General features: G+C 40.2%; 1 protein-coding gene across 3 annotated transcripts in view; it reads right to left on the bottom strand.

Moving 5' to 3' along the window:
- Positions 1–18,791, bottom strand: part of ELAVL4 (ELAV like RNA binding protein 4) — a 126,710-nt gene that overhangs the window by 82,937 nt on the left and 24,982 nt on the right. Inside the window, exon 1 of one of the 3 annotated variants that reach the window (XM_055341869.1) lies at positions 3,472–3,584. The exons of the other annotated variants lie outside the window; for them this stretch is intronic. Within the exon in view, the coding sequence (XP_055197844.1) occupies positions 3,472–3,480 (9 nt within the window). The 5' untranslated portion in view covers positions 3,481–3,584. Of the gene's footprint in view, positions 1–3,471; positions 3,585–18,791 lie in introns of those variants that run through there. 3 annotated transcript variants of the gene reach the window in all.

The following is an 18,791-nucleotide window of genomic DNA, read 5'->3' on the forward strand; positions in this document are numbered from 1 at the left end:
CCTAGCTATTTTCATTTTATCCTTTTAAAAATTTAAATATTAAACGATGTAGCCATGATGTTACAATGATATATACGGACATTCTGATCATTAAAACTGCGATGTAGTCAGGTGTTTTTTGCAGAAATATTTCTGATCAGATTTTCATTTCTTAATAAATGCACACTCAGCCCTGTGTTTCCATAAAGGCACACCTCCACATGCAGGTAGTAGGCATTAATATTTTTAAGACAAAGAAGCAAGAAAGGTCAGCAGTAGAACCACGTGTCTTTTTTACAACCCATGACAAGGTGACAGTTCTTATGGAAACGATTTTCCCCCTAACTAAAAAAAATGCTAGAAATTTCTCAGAAAAAAAAAACTCTATTAGAGATAATAAAAAACTAGTCTAATCTTTAAGAGATATATGGCTATGCAAAGGTTCGAGTGTTCGACATATGACAAAAAATAAGTTTATATATATTTCCTCAAGAGTCAGAACAAAATTTTTTAAAAATCCCCCAATAAGAAGACAAAACAAAAAGAAGCCCTTTGCAAGGAAAAAAGAAGGGAGGGGGGCGGTGAGTGCAGAGATTTGCAATGGAGAGAGTAAAAATTAAGAGTACCTTCAGTAAAGCCAATTATATTTCCTAACCTTTTAACATATTTCAGTATAATTTTAATCTCTCATTTTTGGGCTTAACATTAGCTACGTGATCATGTATCTAATTTGGAAGGAACCATAACAGATCATGGTTTTATGCTACCTCCTATTCGCCTAAGCACTAACCTTTCAGTTCTCTGGTACCCACCATCACGAGAAAAAGAGCCTACTAGGAAAGCACACTCAGAGAAAAAGGGAGAGACGCCTGTCACCCAGCGCACGCACGGGTCCTAGACGTTCAGAGACACTAAAAAAAAAAAAAAAATCAGCTTTTCACTCAGTTTATGCCAAGATCAGACCCAGGACCAAATGCCTTGCAGTTGCTGCAAGGGTGCAGCCTGATGGACCTTGTGGTTAGAGGTATAGAGTGGTAAACGAAGCAAAGGCCAAAATACAGTTTTTCATTTATTATTTTTAAAAGTAATTTCTACTTAGGATATAAAACGAGGGATGCAATGAACTCCCTGGAATTGTAGTATCAACATCTGATTTAGTAAAAACACCAATATCACCTAGCACAAAATCATTGCTTTAGGGTAAATCTATTCTACCTATATTTTTCTTATGGATATTTGCTGGAAATTTCTAAGAAATCATTTGCAGAACCTATCAGCTGTGGGAGTTCACTATTATGCTTCCGTCAACTTCATTCAATATAATTTACATTTTTTTCAAATGGCCTCACAGGATTCCTTGCGATTTTTCGCACGTACAATTTCACAGCAGGGAAAAGGGGGAAAGAGAGAGGAGAGAGAGAAGGGGGGGGGAAGCAAGATTCCCTACCCTCCCTTCCCCCTCGTCTTCTTCTCTCTCTCTCCCTCTCTCTGTTTTTTAAACCAAAAAGAAAAACAACAACAAAAAAAACAAAACAAAACAAAACACAAAAACCCAGGAGAGACAGAACAGATGCTTAAAAATAGATTTCTAAAAATCACTGTAAACCAGAGTTAGAAATGTAATTAACACCTATTTATAAAGAATAATTAAAGTTGGGCCGGCCACAAAGAACAGCAAAGATAATCGAGGTCCTGTCCTCCCCCCTTTTTACACTGTTTGCAGTGTGTTCTCATGATAGCCACCTGCTCCCGACTCGGCTTTTCCTCTGTTCGTTTCCCCGGCAACCTTTCATTGGGTTTTCCTCCCAGCTATCGCTTTCAGTTGGGCTGCTCGGTCTAATCTTATTTGTTTTACACCCATCAAAACAAGCAGCCAGACAAAGGCAATCCTCTAAGAATGGGAAAAAGACCACAGCTTTGTTATAACATCTATGCAGAGCGAAAAGTCCTCCCCAGGCTTTGCTAGCAAAAAATAAGTGAGATGGATATGAATTTACAGCCTCCCCACACACCCGGCTTTGAAGCCCCCGTGAAAGCTATTGCTGGTGAAATTCAAAGTCAAAGTGGGTACCCGTGGCATCTGATTGTGCCATTTTGTGCCATGTCTTCAGGGTCAACATCAGGCGACAGGAGCGGCACTCAAGGAGTTTCCCTGCTTCTTTTTTTTTCCCCGAAAAAGATGATGCTAAAAATAGATTTACTACTTTGGCAGAAAGGTTTCCACTTCCCCTTCCACATCCCAAAGTCCTGTTTCACAAATGCATCTGCTGGTACTGAACCCCACCTCCCCACCCCTCGTATCCAGCCTTCCCCATCACTCCTAGTAGGAGACTAAAAAAGAAATGTGCCTTTAACTTTAACAGTCATGTAATTCTGCTGAAAGCTCACAGAGGCGGTGGACACGCCAGCCAACAGCGACGGTGACATTGTGATTGTCAAAAAAGACACCAACCTTGCTTGGCTAAATGTGTGTTCGATGGAAGAGGCAGTGTGTGTGCCTTGTGTGCATGCAGTGCCATTATACTTGGAGATGGATTCTGGCTTTCAGAAAAGAGAAATACTAATAAACACACACACACACACACACACACGATCTGCACGGTGATTTACGATGCACAGTCCATCATCCTTACACACACACACACACACACACACACACACACACACACACGGCTGGAATCTCCAAGCTGCCTTCCTCTGAATTTTCACTTACCATCTTCAAGCCATTCCACTCCATCTGTGATCAGAAGAAGATGGACCCTCACACAGTGTGTCAAAAGCGGAAAGGAACGTTATGTAAAAGCTGACATTCCTTCTTACAGAGCTGCTGCCCAGGGAAGGAAGCAACAACTCAACACGCCAGGCACCGCTACACATACAAGCCGCCTCCTCTTTTTTATGAGGTCATGACAGGAAACTCTTTGAAATACAAGATGCAGCATTTACTGAAGCCCAAATAAATCACTCTCTTTGCCGTTTTGACTGCGCAGTCCCCCGAAACACCACTGCCCATCTCAACGTTCAGGATCCAGGAGCTGCCTCTCGAGCTTTACATTTCCAGCATGGAAATGGAGATTCCTAGCCCCGCTGCATCCACCTCCAGCCCCACAAAACCCAGGCACATAGACAAACCCCCCTCTCCCTTACAAAAAAAAAAAAAAAAAAAGCCTTTTCTGCCAATATGGTCTCATGTAATATAACCTCTTTCAGCAAACCAGCAATTATTTCAGTCCACCTCCCCTCTATACCAGCCCCCTCCTTTATGTTGAAGGGAAAACTGACAATGACCTGTTAAAAATGACAATCTATTTCCCCACTGCTTTTCAATAAAAGGACCTACCGGCACTCTCTACACAAAAGAGATAGTAAATGTAGGAACCGAACAGCAGCAGAGAACTAAACTCTTGTGCAAGCATAAGACTGGTCAAGGTGTAGATGCTTTTCTTCCCTCCAGCAACACAAACAACAGATTATAAATCTAGTCATACCTACCATAACCATTCTTATTGGCAAATATTGGGTCTCGCAGAGCTTCGACTCTTCTTTTAAAATTTGCAAAGGTTTCAGGATATATTTTTTAAATGACTACTATTGTTATATATATTTAAAGATCCACAAAACACAATGTGGATGATTGTAAAGTAAATCAATTATTTGGGGGGAGGGGATAGGGGAGAGAAAGAAAAAAAAAGAAAGAAAAGGAGCAGTGAGCTGAAACCCCCGATTCTAGGATGTAGATAAGAACAACTGAACAGAGCCTTGCTGAAATTGGCTCGAAGCTTCCCCTTTTTACATCCATTTATGGGACCATCTGTCAGCCGAAGCCAGGATCTGATTGGCTGGAGAAACGAAGGGAGGCGTTGCAACATCAGGTGCTATTTAAATTAGCTACTGCCAGATTGACGATGTTAATGATTTGGTGACCTCTACAACAACAGAGACCAGATTTCTGAACTGCTTCTTGTGTCTGGTAATTAAGGCCAGGCTGAAGCAACAACAGCCATACTTGTATTTTTACCTTTTCCCTCCTCCTAGCTCAAAAGTACTGTACCAACTGCAGGTCACCGGCCGGCCGCTTGCAAACCCTAACAGTGGGAGTGTCCCCCCCTTTCCCCTGTCCTGAGGGCTGCAACGCCAAACCCCTTTGACAGAGGGCTTTTCCAGGATAGAATATTTTCAACCACCTTATCTTTCTCGACAGTTGCTTTCTAGCGAAATGCATATTTAATGATCTGCCTCTAGGCTTAAAGATACAACAAAAGCACTTTAATGTGCTAATACATCTACATTTTAACTTTATTATTTCCTAATATTGCTGATTTTTAGTAAGTAATGCTCCTTCTGCAGCTAACCAGGACAGCGTTTCAGGAGAAAGCAAGTTTGAGATTGTGTTTGCTCCACAAACTGGGTTCCTCCAAGTTTGATTCAGAAAACTACTTCCTAATAAACAAAAAAAAGAAAAAAAGCTGGGGGGGGGGGGAGGGCAGCTGTCAGCCTCTACCTTTCTGCCTTCTGTCTGAGCTTTTCAAAACACAGAATGATGAATGATTTATTTAAATGAATTTATTTCTCAACTTGGATGGGGCATGATCTGAATTTTTAAAAATCCACTAAAACACAATCTCTCTTTACTATCCCCACTGCTATAAAGAATGGTAAAGCAAGCTTTTAACAACAGCGTCATTTCATGACCTATGCAGAGTGCTCATCTTGCTGGATTGAACACGTGATTTTGCTTCTCTCCTCCAAAAGATGTCTTTTTTCTTCGGCCTCTTAAAAGACTTGCAAAGAGACATCTAGCAAGTGTGTGGTGATGTATACAGTCCGCCTGCCTATGTTGTGCATTTCATAACCTCTGTGATACCAGCCTTCAGTGGTACAGTAATTTGCTCTGGTTTGGGTTTTAAGGTGTCTTACCTGAGGAATTTACGCTTTACTTCTAACCAAAAAGCTAATTTATCACTATTTATTTAATTCATAGTTTAGTCAATTTGTTCTTCAGTGAATACAGAGAGGTAACAAATGTTACTAAAGAAATAATGCAACATAATTTAAATTTTGGCTGGACTTGGCAGCGAGATGGGCCTGGGAAGAATAGAAATACAGACTGAAAATCATGCTACACTCTGGACCCCAAGTCTGAGAATAGATGGGCCCGTGAAAAATTAGTCAAAAAGGAAATAACCTTTACATTTAAAAAATTAGAACTATTGTCTCCCAGCTACTATTTCACGAGCACACACCCATAAATATACATAGATATGCACGCTTTGAAAAATACAGATACACCATGAAATAATACATGTTGGGTACACTATATGGAAAATTAGAGTTGAATATTAACGCATCGAGCTGTTAGAAATACAAATCCATGAAACAGAAAAGTAGAAATGTCAAAACTATAATCCCTTCAAGTGGAACCAGACTGAATTAAGTAAACTTTTAAAATAATTTCTCTAGCAAATATACAAAGAGTCGTACAAGTCACAATAGTACTACTGGATCTGCTGAACTGTGTTCCCGGGATGAAGTCCTAGGTTGAGTGTTCTACAGAGCGCAACACACAGACGCAGGGCAGGGACAGGTGCCCTAAATCAATGACAGCAGCCCTGAGTGCCATCTCCCCCACACGGAGTACTGTGAGGAGAAACCCATGAACGCAGGGCTGACAAACACACAGATGAAAACAGCTCACTCCAGAGCAAAATATTTCCTTTGCCTTTCTCTGGAGGTTACCAAAGTCAGAATTTCTTAAAACCACTCTCCCGCATCCAGCCTAACCCCAGCACGCTCAGCGAGCTATTAATTACCATCAGGTGTATCAGAAGATGCTGTGGCCGCTCAGCTGAAGCAGGACTGTGCACTACGGCCCAAGTAATCAGCTGGCTTGCGAGGCTGGAAAATCCATGCACTTTGTATATTGATCACTTCTCCAAAAACCCTCCACTCTGAAGTCTTTCAAGGGAATCCTCAAGCAAATGCACAAATGTCCTCAGAGGCCTTTTCTCTAAAGACAAAGGCCGAATGCTATTGTTGGGAAAAGTCAACCTTATTATTGCATTTCCAATAGTACCATTCATCTTTCAGAGTGAGGGGCTGACCGCTCCATCAGTGGTGTGACATTTGTAAAGCAACAGATTCTCAATATATTATCTCAAGAATCAGGCAGGCGAGTCTCCCAGTCATGCAGGATTTTTTTTTCCTTCTGCCACAATCCTCCACCACCAGAGAAATAAACTTGTCTCACTCGGGCAGCTAAGGCGACCTAAAAATGACACCCCGGAGCTGTGGGGCCGCCAGCGTCGCTGGATCCCTCTTACCATAAATGAGCAGTTTCTGGACTCATTAATAACAATTTCCCTTAAAAGGAGGACTCTCCTATCAGTCAGCCCCTTGCCACCATGCACACACCCCAAAGGTTGCGGACATGTCAGCATCAGTCGCCGGCAGCCAGCTTTCCCACACAGGGTCCAGATGGACTGTACCAGAAGCCAATTCAGCGTTAATAACTCCCTACTCCGCGCAGCGCAGAAGCCTTACGTGGCACAATGGGCCAGAACAGCAGCCGGCTGAAGCTGCAAACGGAAAAGACAAACCAAATTCTCCAAAAGCACCAAAAGGAAGGAACAGAAAGGGAAGCGTGAACTGTATTCCTTGACTTTCAGGAGAAGAAAAAAAAGGGGGGGGGGGAGAAAAAAGAAAAAAAAAGAGAGAGAATCCTTCATTAACATAGGGGGATAAAAATGAAGGGGGGGGGAAACAGATGCTGCCCAGAAAAAAGTGACAAAATATTACCTCATTATTTAACAAAGCAGCATTAAGCGTCCTGCTGATTTCAAACATCTTGCCACAGATTTTGTTTTAAGAGAAACAGTTAGAATCCTTTGCAAAGCACTCCGTCTGCAAAGGGTTCTTCAGTGCAGCTGCGCGCCCCGGAACAGTCAATATAGGATCTCCCCGGAGTTCGCACATTAAAACCTGAGCCCGTGAGCCGCGTTCTCCCCGCATCTCCCCCACCGTGGGCTCCTTCACGTGCGCTGCTCTCTTTGCAGGAAGGAGCAGCCTGCCCCAAACATGGCTGGTGTCTAAACTACTCTTTAAAGTAACAGTTCACGACACAGCCACCAGGTGGGTAGAGGGCACAGCCTCAGATGAACCATCCTAGAGGGCTGTTGTCCCCCCCCCCCCCGCCCCAGGTGTGGAGTGTGATGCGAGAAACGCCAGCCTCCTAACGGGCACCGGGTCTCCTCTCTCCCTGTATCTTGTCAAAATAAATAAATAAAATTCCATCTCCTGACTTCCAGCGAGGAAGCAAAACAAAACACCAGCACCAATTCTAATAAGAGCTGTGAAGAAGGAAACACAAACATGCTTTGTTTCATGCAGCGAGGGATGAGCAAGGAAAACCCGAGCAACACAGAGCAAGGGGGTGGTGGGGGACGACCAGAAACTCCACGGAAATGATCCTCCTTTAGCAAAGGGAGGAGAATATTGATTCACGTGATAAAAAACCAATTCAAAAGTAAACATATGGACGAAGCAACATACAAGATGGAGGCAAGAGTTTGAGGGTGCAACTTTGCTTGTGGGTAAAGCATTAGGTTTGTCTGATAGGGTCCTTCATGATAGGAAATAACCCAAAAGCTTGAAAGTAAAACAAAAGCAAGATCTTAAGCACCTCTTTCAAAAATCCAATTATATGAATAGCTATAAACAACCACAAGAGCAAAGTAATCATATATCTCTCCCCAGTTCTGTTCTTTTTCCCTAAGATCTGCCTCCAAGTGGAACGTTTCTGTCCTGTGTTATTTTGGGTATATAGCTAACTTGGTGTCTCCTTTGTACAATTCTATTCCAATTAATCTGCTCCTCTGCCAGGAATAAATAGAATGTCCCAGGCTGAGAGCTCCAAGTGATGGAGGATGGATGTTCACAGATAAAGGACCACCTGGACAAAAATAAATCTCATCACTTACATTGTTATACGGCCTGATTTTAAGGAGGATTTTATTACAGAGCGTGCATCCACTATTCTACGTCCCCTCGTATCTAAAAGAGAAACCAACACGCACAGATACCTGGGACTTTGTTTTCTTGGCTGGACAAAACTAAAGCCCTGGAACTTCCACATCCTCTTGCAAACACAGATGTCGATACTAGTATTTTTCCAGCCCATCCAGGCAATATTTAGCCACACACAACAGTGACTGTCTCCTTCATCTTTAAGTCAAGGCTGCATCACTTAATATCATTTAACCTCCTCGCATATATTAAGTTTCAAGTGACAATTTTTAACTGGGGAATGAGAAGGAGGAGTTGCTCTCATCAAATTCTGGTTGTATGAAATAAGCTAATTTGTACACTCACCATATGTCTTAAACACTAATTAAAAAATGTCACTTTCTTCAAACATTAAAATGTAATCAGCCTAGTAAATAAAATATTCTCGAGTTTTCTTGCATTGGTGATAATTTAAAGAGTGTTTATCTCAAGGTAACCTCTCTATTTTGATTACGAAGAAAGACTTTTGATTTGAAAAGGAAAAAAATGGAGATATTGGGGACTTGGGGAGTGAGAAGAGAAAACCACAACTGTACGTAGCTGCACAAAGGAAAATAAGATGAAGCGGGGTTTTAAGGACCATAGTCTTGTTACCCTAAGGCAAATCTAGCCAATCAATACCACCCATTGACGGCCTACCATCTGCCATGCTACCCAGCGATGTGGCTAAACAGACCTGTTCCATATGACCGTAGCCGGCTCATTTTCAGTCGATTAGGGCAGTTCCAGAGCATTCACATGCAATAGCACAAAACTCCAAGTCTGACTGAGCCTCTCTCTTCATACCAGTAACCTCCCAGCACAGCTGCAGACCTTTTTCTCCTGTTCTGGGTGTCTGGATTATCTCTTCCTGCCACTTAAAGGAATTAGCAAAATAGGGTGGGAAGGTAGAGCAAACAGACACTCACATATCCACACACACACACACACACACACACACACACACACACACTGATAATTGCTGGCCGTTCTTCACTGTCAGACAGAAATCGGGAATTCCATGTGCTCTGTCCTAATATGATTATGGCACAGGATTTAAATAGCATCATCAGTGACTATGACCTGACATTTTCCTGTAATGCTATTTCTTTTTATCTTCTTCTTTCCTTGAAAACTCAACCTAAACTTCTGGTCTTTCTTCTTTAGAGAAAATGCAATCAGCATGCCCTGATGATGGTATATTCTATTTAAGGGCTTTTGATAAAATTTAAAACTTAATTTTCCTTCGATGAATTGTGGTATTGGTTTTGTCTTTTTTTTCCTATGAAAAACATTAAATCAAATATTATGAGAAAAATACAAACATATCACAGAGGCAAGAAAGATGCACCAGACTGACGCAGAGTCTACGGGAAAGATCAGGATTTCACTGTCGATGTTCTCTTAGAGATATGTGACCCGACCATATGATGTTTTTCTCTTTCCTAAGTAGTTTCATCTACTATGGATTGTGAGAAAGAACTACAAGGATGCTACTGTGTAGGAAAATGTGAGAAATGGATGTCTAGTCCACTTAGATTGCCAAGAGTCCACCTGTGCAGGTAAACCAACCTCCAGGTTGATTCACACTTGATCTTCCTGTTTTCTTTCCATACTTCTAAGCCTTACACTACAATAGCAGCCAAAAGTAGAAGGTTCTTTCTAGGATCAACGTACACTTTTTCAGAAGTGCCTTTGACTGTACCCTTAATGCATTAGGATGTCTTTTCTGGGAAAGAAAATTTAAAGGACAGGAAAACTGCTTTACTTACAAAATTCTTAAAAAGGTAAATACACATTCATCAAAAAAATCTAATTTAGGTGGAGTCCCTGTCTGGACGTTTCACTGTTATATTCTTCATCATAGCCTAAGAAACCTCAACAGGGTCAATGTGCAAACACAGAGATTTCTGAAGATCCCTGCATTAAGGGATTTGAAGTCTTTCCATTTCAATTCAGATAAGCTTCACTTACTAATTTAAAGTAAAGAAACAAAAAACCTTCGTATAAATATTAATCTTTCCAAATCAGAGGCCATTGAGCAGATAAATAGGGAGTAGCCATACAAAAAGATACAGTTTTTATCCATATTAATATAGTTTTGAAAATAATTCAGTATAGAGTTAAAACAAAACCCTGAACTCATGTATAATTCTGTAACTATAAATAAAGAAATAGATGTATTGTAAAAAGCAAGGAAGGAAGTTTGTAGGAGGAAGAAGGAGGAGGAGAAGGAAGGAAAGATAAAGGGAAGGGGAGGAAAGGGAGGAGATAATGAAACAAATAACAGGACTTATAAAGTACAAATAAAAACTTTTTTTTTTTACCAAGAATCTACTGTATATCGAATACTACAGTAGGTACCTGACGTGCACAATCTCATACGCCATCATAGTGGTGACAATGGTTATAACTAAGCATTTTTCTAGAAAGATGTTTTCCTCATCTAAAAGTGGCCAAGAGGGGATCCCTGGGTGGCTCAGCGGTTTGGCTCCTGCCTTTGGCCCAGGACATGATGTTGGGGTCCCAGGATCGAGTCCCACATTGGGCTCCCTGCATGGAGCCTGCTTCTCCCTCTGCCTGCGTCTCTGCCTCTCTCTCTGTGTCTCTCGTGAATAAATAAATAAAAATCTTTTTTTTTAAAAAAGTGGCCAGGAGATTTCTTTGTCATGTGCTTCTAACTCAGCATGTCCTCAGAATATATCTCATTTAATCTATCATTATGACCAGGCTATACATTTGAAGTAAGAGAGACACAAAGGATTAAAGCTGGAAAGCAAAAAAATCTTAGCAAGTAGAGTGAGTACCTCATTAGGTCCTCATTCCCTACTTCTTCCAAATCTGGCAAAACTCCTTACATAGAGCAGTGGCTCAACAAACATTGGTTAGGTGAACTTCTACGTCCTTAGCTCCTTACAGGAGAGAGCCTGGTTCCAGGCAACACTCAGTTATAAGAAAGGAATAAAGATCAACAATTCACTGACCACCACCTCAAAAACCATCCCAAGGCCTATTTCATGTGCTTCAACTAGGGGGTGCTGAACACCATCTTAGGGGAAAAGATATGCTGGCTTCCTAAGCCTCAGTTTCCTCCTCTGTAAAATGGGCACAGTAATACTTCCCTCAATGTTTGTTGCCAGGATTAAAACAGATATAGGCTTGGTAGAGGCCACGCTCGAAGTGGTACCTATTATTAATATGCAGAACAGGGAAAAACTGTATGAATTAGTACCTACCTATAAAATAATTCAATCATGTTGAGGATGATACAATTCAGACACTCTCAAAACAATTAGAGAATAGTAAAAGAATAATAACTAATAAAGTCTGAATGATCTGTTCCAGTTCTTTTTTTAAAAAAGATTTTATTTATTCATGAGAGACACAAAGAGGTAAACACAGAGGCAGAGGGAGAAATAGGCTCCCTGCAGGGAAAGCAATGTGGGACTCATTCCCACCACCCCAGGATCATGACCCGAGCCAAAGGCATGCTCAACCACTGAACCACCCAGGTGCCCCCAATCTGTTCCAGTTCTGATGAAAATGCCTGTTGCAGATTAGGATTTTGCCCAATAGGCAAAGTTCAGTGCTAAATTCTGAGTGTAAAGAACAGAAAGAAATACAAGTCATAGATCCCACGTTCAAGGAGCTTACAGTCTGGTTGGAAAAGGAACTTCCCTCTTTATGCGTGAATCTTGATAGTGTAGAGAATATATTTGTTTTTTTTTTTTTTTAATTTTTATTTATTTATGATAGTCACAGAGAGAGAAAGAGAGAGAGGCAGAGACATAGGCAGATGGAGAAGCAGGCTCCATGCACCGGGAGCCCGATGTGGGATTCGATCCCGCGTCTCCAGGATCACGCCCTGCGCCAAAGGCAGGCGCCAAACCGCTGCGCCACCCAGGGATCCCGATAGTGTAGAGAATATAAAAAGAGTGAGTATCGAAATGAAATAGTGAAGGATAGTTGATGGTGACAATGCCATCTGGACTGATGGGGGAAGGCTTTCTGGAAAAAGCTGGAACTAAGGCTATGCTTAAAGAATGATAGGCTTTGTCCATGAAAATTCCAGATATTCCATATAAGAACAAAGGTGGGGAGGAGGACAGGAAGGGGATAGTGGCAGCCAGCTCATTTTAGCTAGATCCCCCATGAGATTTCTTCTGAATCTATTCCAACCTCTTCCATTTTTTAAAAGTTATAAATAGAGGAATATTATGATGACTGTGGGAGAACAGACCTTTTATTCAGTAAGTACCTCCATAAAAGGAGTAGGAATTAATATTTATTGCACATCTATTATGTGTCCAACATTGCACTAGGTACTTTGCCTATAAATCTCATAACTCTGAGATTTCCAATTAGGGAAACTAAAGTTTAGAGAATTTGCTCAAGATCACACAGCTAGTAAGAGGCAAATTTATACACGTCTAACCTCAGTTCACACTCTTCACTACAAATACAACCCTACATAGAAGAGTGAAGATCTAGAGAAATTTAAGTCTTATTCTCTATGTTATTCTATACTCAGAAACTAACATTCAAAATAATGTCTATTATGGGGTGGCTCAGTTGGTTGAGCAGCCGACTCTTGATTTCAGCTCAGGTCATGATCTTGGGGTCCTGAGATGGAGCCTTGTGTCGGGCTCCACACTCAGCAGGGACTCTGCTTGAGGATTCGCTTTCCCTCTCCTTTTGTCCCTGCCCCACTTCTCTCTCTAAAGTAAATAAATAAATCTCTTATAAAAAAAAAAAAAGTAATGTCAGGGTGTCTAGGTGACTCATCTGGTTAAACATCTTACTCTTGATTTTGGCTCAGGTCATGATCCCAGGGTCATGGGGGTCATGGATCAAGCCCTGCATTGGGCTCCATGCTTAGCAGGGAGTCTGCTTGAGATTCTCTCTCTCTCTCTCTCTCTCCCTCTCTCCCTAGCTCCTCCTCCTCTGGTGTGTGCATGATCTAAAATAAATATATAAATCTTCAAAAAAAAAGCAATGTCATTGATATTTGATGACATTATAGCAAAAACAATAAAAAAACAAAACAAAACCCAAGAACAAAAAAAAACCTAATCTATGCTTGCAATTTCAGTATTGTGCCACCAGGTGATGATAGAATCCTGGCCTGAAGGGGTGAGAATTACAAGGGTCACCTTTTTGCCTGCTATTATTTTGTGTGTGTGCCTCCGTCTGAAGTGGAGGAAAGAGTGCTTGATCTTCCAACGGAATTGTCTACTAAAGCCCCAAGATATTAATCCTTCCAAATATTTTCCAAATTTTACTTATCAAAAATTCAACTCCGGGCATAATTCTAAACTTCAACAATTTTCAAACAATTCTATCACTGATTGTGTTCAACGAATTACAGTTCTTTGTTATTTTCAAGCTGTACTGTGAGCTTACAAGGTAGAAATTGTATGTTATTTGCCTTATCATCCCAGCATGAAGAATGTCAGTACCTAGGACATAGTGGGCACTCAGTAAAAGAACATAAATAATTGATTCCAAATATTTTAGAAAAACTTTTGAACCAAGTGCTTAGGGCATAGTTGTTTGGTACTTTATTCATGAACACATACCTTTCTTTCTCGTGTCACCCTTAATGCAGGGTTATTATAAAAAGCCCTTTCCTGAGGTTGGTCATCAGCAGAAGCATTTCTCTCAGTGGTCGGGGACTTGCTTCTGCTTTAGCCAGGGACAGTATACGTTCATTATAAGCCCTGCCCTGCACAGCAGTCTAGTTTACCTTTTCACCCTTCTTATGCCCAGGAAGTTTGCTTCCTTTTTCTGTAGGAGATGAAGAAAAAAAGTGAAAAACAGGAGAGGCATGCTATATACCTGTCAGAAAGAGGAAAACTCTCCACTTGACCCTTTTTGGTTCTCTTCTTTGACTCTGAAGCTGGGGGAATGATTTAACTACTTTTAAGCAGACGAATAAAGTTACACATTAGTGCTGAGTAGCTCATTTCCCTTAGCAACCCCTTAGCAACGGCAGCTTCAAGTTCAAAATACCTCCTTGAAAAGGATCACATCTTTAACGAAGATGAGTATTTTTTTTAATGTAAGGTTTTTGAACAGATGTTTTAACATTACAACCCCCAAAACCTTGTAGTCTACAAATACCTATTTATTTATTTTTATTTATTTTTATTTATTTATGATAGAGAGAGAGAGAGAGAGAGAGAGAGAGAGAGAGAGGCAGAGACACAGGCAGAGGGAGAAGCAGGCTCCATGCACCAGTAGCCTGACGTGGGATTCGATCCCGGGTCTCCAGGATCGTGCCCTGGGCCAAAGGCAGGCGCTAAACCGCTGCGCCACCCAGGGATCCCTACAAATACCTATTTAATGCTAACTTTCCTTTATGATATTATGAGGCAACCATAATGATGCTGGGCTCCTGTGAAATTTCAGTCCCTAGACAAGCCCTGGTCCTACTCTGAAATTATTCACAAATACATAACTTTTATTTTATCAAGTCACCATTAATCCTGTGTTATTACAGAAATTACACTTAAGTTCTTTAAAAAGGGTTATTGATATTGACCTCACTATTCAGTTTGCTCCCTGAGAAGAATGAATAACTAAAATCACAGTTTTTAAAACCTACATCAGGGTTTTACAAACTATATTTATTACATATAACCTAAGGTTCTGTGGACAGTTTAAAGAAAAATATAAAAAGAAATTCCAACTTTACCCCCAACTGGTACTTACTGATATTATTATTCAATATTTATCTTGTTCACTTCATTATCTATAAAATGGATCATGAGATAATCAAAAAGTCATCACATTTAATTGTTTTTACATTGTCAGTGAAATGAGAATGCTGGAAAAAGGTTTTGCTAGCCTTCAAAAACCCTTAGGAATATAAAATGTACATGTCATATATGTTATCCTTATCATTAAAATTTTTATCTTGTTCAAAAATTTTGAAGCTCTTTTGTCACCTTAAAGGTTTTGTAACTCAGATAATATATAAATGTCTGCTTGAGTGTATTATTATTTATTAGCACATGGTTACCCTGAGGCACAAAATGCACAAGGGCTTAGGACAACAAACATCTTCACTTTGGATTTCTGTGTGCCAATTCCAAGATGTGGGCAGTGAAAAGACATCTTTTTTTTTATTTTTTATTTTTATTTATTATTTTATTTATTTATTTACGATAGTCATACAGAGAGAGAGAGAGAGGCAGAGACACAGACAGAGGGAGAAGCAGGCTCCATGTACCGGGAGCCCGAAGTGGGATTCGATCCCGGGTCTCCAGGATCGTGCCCTGGGCCAAAGGCAGGCGCCAAACCGCTGCGCCACCCAAGGATCCCGACATCTTTTTTTTTTTTTTAATATTTTATTTATTTATTCATGAGAGACGAGAGAGAGAGAGAGAGAGAGAGGCAGAGGGAGAAGCAGGTTCCATGCAGGGAGCCTGATACGGGACTCGATCCCAGGACTCCAGGATCACACCCTGGCTGAAGGCAGGTGCTAAACCACTGAGCCACCCAGGATCCTTGACATCTTTTAACTTGGTATCAGTAGATAACTAAACTGTTCCATCCACCTGACATGAAGTTTTACATGTTTCTGTGTGTCAGGGTATTACTGATAAACATGCCTAGAGCAATGACCCTTATACACAGTAGGTGCTCGATGTGTATTCCTGAAAGTAAGATCCATTTTAAATCACTAGGGAATACAGGAGAAGCCAGAAGACCTCAAGGCCAGTTCCATTTCTACCACTAATAATTCTATGACCTTGGGCAAAGCACTCTTCTCTTTGGACCAGAATCTTTTTGATTAAATAAGAACTGAAACTAGGCAATTTCTGAAGTCCCTGCCAGCTCTAATATGTCAGAGTCTATAAATAAATAGTTTTTAATTAGCAAACAAAATTTTCCGTAAGGTTAACTCAGATTTTCAACTGACTTTATGGTGTAAGAATGCTGGCTAAAGGGAAGTCAAGCTTTTGAGGATTTTAAAATCTGCCTCAAATGAAGAGCCAAGTTAGCATCACATTCCTCCAATATCCTGTCTGGTCACCAAAGTTATCTTAATAAAATAGAACTAGAGATGGTTGGTTAACATCATTAAAACCAACAGCTTTGACCAGGACCTTGATCAAGTTCAAAGGTTCCTTTGAGCTTTAGTGTCATCATATTCAAAATGGGGACAATAATCATGCCTGAGATTGTAAGGCTTAAATGAGATAATGCATGCACGGCATGTATTATAGGGTGTAGTATATGCTCTATATGTAGTATTCAAAGATAGTAAACATTTTTTAACATTTTTTAATATTAGGGAGAAACACACACAATTATTTTTATAGGTTAAATAGAATCAAATATGGTCACTTTTGTATGGTTCAACCTATGTTGTTTCTCTCCTGCCTAAAGTACCTTCCGTGATCCTCATTGCTTATATCAAGTCTAATTTTTCAGAGTGGCATTCAAGGCTCCTTGCAATCTCATCTTCATTTAAGCTTCCTGGTTGTTTGGGACATTCCCTTCCATATATACAGCTCTACACATGCCAATCTATTCTCCCATGTTCCATGATCCTTCTACCTCAAGTCTTTGTTCCTGCTCATTTCTTCCATTTGAAATGACTTCTCTCTCTGGAAAATCATACTCATCCTTCAAGGCTTCACCCTCACTAAGCAAAATGAGCTGATTCATTATTTGAGTTTTTATAGTGGCCTATTCTTTCTACCTCCACCCCAGTTGTTTACAGGTCTGTCTCCCTGAGCTGCTCTCAAGATACTCCAGGGCAAAGGCTGCTGTTCTTATTTGTCTTTGTTTTCCTTCGGTGGGCACATTGGTGGTCTCATAGTTGGTGCTCAGTAAATATTTGCTAAAGTAAAATGGACATATTCACATGGCAGTTTAAGCTATGGCTTCTCTTAGAAATAAATAATAAACAGATGAATACCAAAGATGACTCCAAAAAATTAACTTTTGGAATCTACCCTTCCATAGAACCATTTTTTTGATGTGAGAAATCTCTGCCAAAGTAAGGTCTTTCTCCCTCTGCAAATGCTTAAATGACTAAAATCAAGAACTGTGCAGTGGAAGTTGCTCTTCAGGACAAACCCATGGTGCTGAAGCCATGAACTTTCAACAAAGACTGTTATTTTACCACTAGAGATGACAATGCTCTCTGGCTGCAACCTCATTTAGAGGCTATAATGTGAGAGTTTGCAAACTAAATTTGAGCTTCCATTACTGGAGAAGTAACAGTCACAGACAACTCCAATGAGTCCTGTCTGATGTGGAAGGCATGGAAAAGAGTAGGATACTGCTGATGCTGAAGCCTGGAGTATGAATTCATCATTTACCCACATTCCACACTCTATGCAACCAGGACTCTGGAAGAACTCTAGGAAGTGCAAGTACTTAAGAGAATTAATAGTGTATTCCAAATATTCTTTAACAATGTTACGGCCTTTATAAACAATAACTATTAATATTTAATGTGTATATATATGTGTGTGTGTGTTTTTATAAAATTATATCATTATATATAGGTATATATACATATACACACACACACACATATATATAGTTAGTTTAAAAAGACAGCCAATAGTTCTGCACTATAGGAGTACGGGCTATTTAGCCAGTTTGTAATTCCAGAGGATTTACTTTTGAGGTTTTTTTTTTTTTTTTAACCCAGAAAGTGCTTTTTATCCAAGTAAAATCTATTAGAACTCCTAATATTTAAACAAATAAAATAGTACTGCTTTCCTGGTTGGGAAAAGAGTGGGTCCCACTAACCCAATTTAATCTAGTCTACAGCTAGTCTAGTCTAGTCTATACTGCAGTGGGGAGAAAAGTGAATTGGGAATCAAAAACCAATGCTGCTATCTTAGGCCCAAGCCTCCTCATCTAGTACCTCTAATTCAAAGCATTTGGTAATTGCTATCCAAGATTCCAAGCGCAATGCCTCAGTTTCTGGGGCTTCTCAAGCACACAGGATAACAATGACAGTGCTTACTTCTCTCCTACTTTATACCTACCTTAAAGGTCCACAACTAATCTACTTCACAATCACTCTTTAATTACACAAGCACAAAGTTCAACAATTAACAGTGGGGACACACAAGGTTAGGGGGCTTAGAACATATCAAAGTGTCTTGATCCTGTTCTGAGAGATATACTTCCCTCCAGTCAAGAAAAGTTAACTGTAAGCTTCTTAAGGAGTCTTGCCAATCACTTAGTTGTGTAGATTCTATCTCCCTAACTCTTCTTATACCCAATGTTACTCACTTGATATTACTCAAGTCTCTGTATCTCTCACCTGGATTATTATCATCAATATATCCTTATCTCTAATTTTGACTGAACCCCTTTAGCCAGACACATTGACCTAAGATTCCAAGTTAATCACATTGCTTCCTCAATTAATATTAATTAATGTTCATCCCTGTCCTGCTGAGATTTCCAATGAAATCCACCCAGCAGACCTCCAGCTCCACAAGCTAATAGGATATTGTTTCATGACATCAATGTATATAAGTTCATGACACAGATGTATATAAGTTCATAGTCTTCTTTTGCATGTCTATTTCTCCTACCAAGCTTGAGCTCCTTAAGGGCTCCTTAAAGGGTGGGGCACATATATGATTTACAATAAATGATGGATGAATAGATTAACAAATCCAACCTACCCTAAACAAAGCTTCCAAAGAGTTGCTATTCTCATTTTTAAGCTGCAGAGAGCTATAGGTAGCTCTCTTCCATTTGCAACGTGGTTTCACACAACAACTACT

Source organism: Nyctereutes procyonoides, unplaced genomic scaffold (assembly GCF_905146905.1).
Source record: "Nyctereutes procyonoides isolate TBG_1078 unplaced genomic scaffold, NYPRO_anot_genome, whole genome shotgun sequence".
In the NCBI taxonomy this organism is placed as follows: domain Eukaryota; kingdom Metazoa; phylum Chordata; class Mammalia; order Carnivora; family Canidae; genus Nyctereutes; species Nyctereutes procyonoides.